Here is a 4,190-nt window from a genome sequence, read left to right on the forward strand (position 1 = left end):
TTGTAAGGAGCATGTGCTCTAACAGCTGAGCCATCCTGCCACCTGTTGGCAGCTCAGCGGCAACTCAGCTTGGGCACAGCTCACTGGCCCATGTAGGAATCAAACTGGCGGCCCTGCTGCTCAGAACTCGTGCTCTTAACCAACTGAGCTACTCAGGCGGCCCAAAACCATTTTTAAAAGTAGGAAAAGATGGGCAAAACAATCATTTTATTAAAAAAAAACCAAAAAACTTCAATGGCCATTAAACATCTGAAAATATGTTCAATTCCTCTAGTGACCAGGGGAAAATCAATAAAAACACAAGATACTGTTATACACCCACCAGACTGGCAAAAATGAACAAGCCTGACATCAAATCAGAAGAGGATGTCTGGTCACTCACACACTGCTAATGGGAATGAAAAACAGCACGGCAACTTTGGAAACAATCTGTCGTTACCTAGTAAAGTTTTACATGTGCTTACCTTTCCATCTAGAAGAAACACTTTCACATGTATGCCAGAAGAATATACAAGAATGTTCAGAGCAACATTATGTCCATCAACAGTAGAATGGATGAAGAACCTGGTATTCTACTATATGGAATACATACGTACATACAACTCAATAGCAAAAAAACAATCCAATCTAAAAATGGACACAAGATCTGAACAGACATTTTTCCAAAGAAGGCATCCAAATGGCCAACAGGTACATGAAAAAGTGCTCAACATCACTAATCATCAGGGAAATGGAAATCAAAACTACAATGAGATGTCACCTCACACTTGTCAGAATGGCTATTATCAAAGACAATATGATAAATGTTGGCAATGATGTGTAGAAAAGGGAACCCTCACACACTGTTGTTGGGTATATAAACTGGTGCAGCCCTATGGAAAACAGTATGGAGGTTACTCAAAAAACTGAAAATAGAACTACCTTATGATCCAGCAATTCCATGTATGGGTATTTATCCAAAGAAAACGAAAACACTAATTCAGACAGACATATGTACCCTCATGAGGTTCACTGCAGCATTATTTATTTACAGTAGCTACGATATGGAAGCAACCTAGGTGTCCATCAATGAATGGACACACATGCACACACATACACACACATTTGGTCCATGGATCCCATTATAAAATCTGAATTCCAGGCCTCTGCAGACATCATCTATGTAGCTAGCTCCAGAGAAGATAGGTGTACTCACTTTTTTTTTGCACTTGTGAAATGAATGGATTAGCACATCTTCAATCTGGGTAGAAACAGTAGGCAGCAAGTTTAACTACTCTGCCAAGCTTCTCAGTCCTAACTGAGCTTGTACTCCTCTGTATTCCTCTCTGAGCTTGAGATCCTCTAACTCTTTCTCACAGGCTGACTCAAGTCACCTAAGTCGAAAGGGGGTCAGATTTGGTTCTCCCTTTACTGAACACAAAGCTAGAGCTCTCAGAACACACATCACTTCCAAAGATGAGGAACTGAAATTGCCTATCACCTCTGTACCCAGTTTTCATACTATCTTTGGTTAAGGAAACAATCATTGTATTTATGTTAATAGACATATTGTATCTGGCACTAGTGGCTAATAAGTACTTTTGTGTACCCTTCAATTTTAAAAAGACTTCTCTTGGTTTTAGAAAATAACCATTATTATAGCAATATCCAGTAGTTAAAAAGTGAGGCTCAAAATGCTCCCAGGAAACAGCAGTTTATTGAAAGGTGTCACCTTATATAAGCAGCCAAATGTCACAGGTGCATTAAGTCTAAGGATGGGGCACTGTCAAAATTAATACTGCGGCTCATTTAATCACAAGGTCAATCACAATATATAAATTTGGCTATATATTAAAATTTCCCTAATGAATCACTCTCAAGTGATAAGACCCACGCATCGGATTTTTGCTTAGAGCGGGCAAGCAGAAGGCGCCTCCTCTCCTTCACTTATCAGAGGCTGACTATCCAGTTCAAGAAGGTCCCCCTATTTTCTATCATGACACGCTTTGCCTCAAGACCATCCATTCATTTGCTTACATGTGTAGCACAGAAGGTGCCAAAACAATCTTGAAACAGAGAAACAAAGTGGAGGTCTCACACTTCCTGATTTAAAAACTTACTACATAACAAAAAGAAACAAAAAATAAAGAAAAGAAAAAAATAAAGGAAAAAAAACTTACTACAAAGCTACCATAATCAAAAGTGTGGTGCTAGAATAAAAACAGACATATAAACCATGATACAGAACAGACACCAGAAATAAACCCTCCCACATATGGTCAAATGCTTTTCAACAAGGGTGCCAAAAAGAACACTGTTTTGGCTATTCAGTGTCCCTTGAGATTCCATATGAATTTTTTGGTGGGTTTTTCAATTTCTGTAACTTTGATAGGAATTGCATTGAATATGTGATGTCACTTTGAGTAGAACTGACATGACAAAAAATTTTTTATTTTTTAAACATACTAAATTTTATCTTCTTAAGTTGGAAAAGGAATCTGTTCAAGTGAAAACTCAAAATGAATTTATATGCCATATTAGCCAGTACCCAGTACTGAAGCTACATTTTTCATGGAAGATAGTAACCTTTTCGCACAGTTACAAAGACCTTCATTTTAAGTGGTGTACCTCACGAAAAAACGCCCAATGCCGCCACACAAGAATGCCCAAACTACCGCTTTCTCCTTACCAGCCAAGGCCAGCTGAAGCCCGCTAATGTCCACAGACTGGCCCATGTTTCCGACGTCCATCAGTGCAATCTGTCGCGGGGTCTTTTTGAAGAGTTCCCTTGGGGGTGCCAGCATCAGCTGGGAAAGAAAAAACTTTTCTGGTGGAGTTATAGGAGGTAAAAATCCTGTAAACAAAGATGTACAATGATTAATTTTTAAAAATTAACATGAGGGCCGGCTGAGTGGCTCAATTGGTTAAGAGTTGGCTTAAGAGCGCAAGCTCTGAGCAACGGTTCGATTCCCACATGAGCCAGTGACACTGNACACTGTCTATATTAGAATACCAGTTCCTCTTCCAAGATACTTGAACCTCTCTGCCTGCTTCCTCATCTGTAAAATGAGAATAACATATAGTCTCTACCTTGTTGGATCAATATATATTGCCCAGTAAATGCTGGCTATGGGGGCGGTGACACCATTTTCATCATCACAGCTACTTGTTTCACTTTTGAAAACTACTCTAACATCACTACCTCAGACTGCATCTCTTTTTATAGCACCAAGCTGATCAGATTAATGTTGATTAGGCTCATACTGGAAAATCTCACACTGGATGTGAGGAAGATGTTTATATCCTTTCCTTGCCTGTATGGAATGGGTGGCCATTTTTAGATGTACGTTTTATTTAAAGTTTTCTGTTCATTTATTCCTTGAATTACAATGTCCAGATGAGCAACAGTGTTTGTTTAATTAAAGTTCAGAATACGCCAACTGGCTAATGTTGGCTTTTGCTTTGTTGTAGAAGCAGGCAGGAGCGACCTGCGTGGAGGACCGGCCCCTGGCACACTTCCACTGACAGTGGCCCGGACAGAGCTTTGAATTAAAGGACATTTTCGGGTTTTTTTACTTTAGCAGTTTGTATATTTGAAAATTATGTACATTCTTTTACCTTTCAGGTTCTGATTTGATATACAGAGGGCTAAGATATTTTATTCTTAGAGACTTTTTGATTGGTCTTCATATATTTATCTACTAAAATATGTCGTTTATGATGAACAATGTTTCTTCAGACTATTACAGAGGAGACGAGTAGGGAAGGCACACTAACGTCAAGGACGGCTAGTGTTTCTAAATTCTAACTAGCTGCTACGGTACTGTAAAAAACAAGGTTAATTCTGTCTCTCAAGGATGGTTTGAGACGAAGCACACTGAATCTAGACTACTTGAAGTGGAATTGTGTAATTAAATTCAATGATTGATCACATCAGGTTTCCCTGGAGGAAAGACTTGAGAGCATTAAACTTGTAAATGAGAAATCTACAGCTTTCTTGCACTTTGGTTTTACGAGTATATATACAGGTTTCAGAACCTGACAATACTTATTTGTTGTTTTCTATTTGGAATTAGGAGCAAAGCACTCGATGACTTTAGGATTTGCATTTTCCCCTTTTATTACCGAATTTCTTGTGACACCTTGATGGGGACAAAAATTTGTTCATTTATTTCTACAAATAAAAACTCTTAAGATTCTGTGTTTCACAT

At 38.6% G+C, this 4,190-nt stretch overlaps 1 protein-coding gene across 1 annotated transcript in view; it reads right to left on the reverse strand.

Moving 5' to 3' along the window:
• Window positions 1-2,400: 2,400 nt before the first annotated feature.
• CNOT11 (CCR4-NOT transcription complex subunit 11) overlaps window positions 2,401-4,190 on the reverse strand; it is a 19,681-nt gene continuing 17,891 nt past the window's right edge. The window contains exon 2 of the mRNA XM_019666526.1: window positions 2,401-2,833. Coding sequence (XP_019522071.1) covers window positions 2,595-2,833 — 239 coding nt within the window. The 3' untranslated portion in view covers window positions 2,401-2,594. The remainder of the gene's footprint in view (window positions 2,834-4,190) is intronic.

The sequence above is a fragment of the Hipposideros armiger genome, unplaced genomic scaffold, assembly GCF_001890085.2.
Source record: "Hipposideros armiger isolate ML-2016 unplaced genomic scaffold, ASM189008v1 scaffold_472, whole genome shotgun sequence".
NCBI classification, from domain to species: Eukaryota; Metazoa; Chordata; class Mammalia; order Chiroptera; family Hipposideridae; genus Hipposideros; species Hipposideros armiger.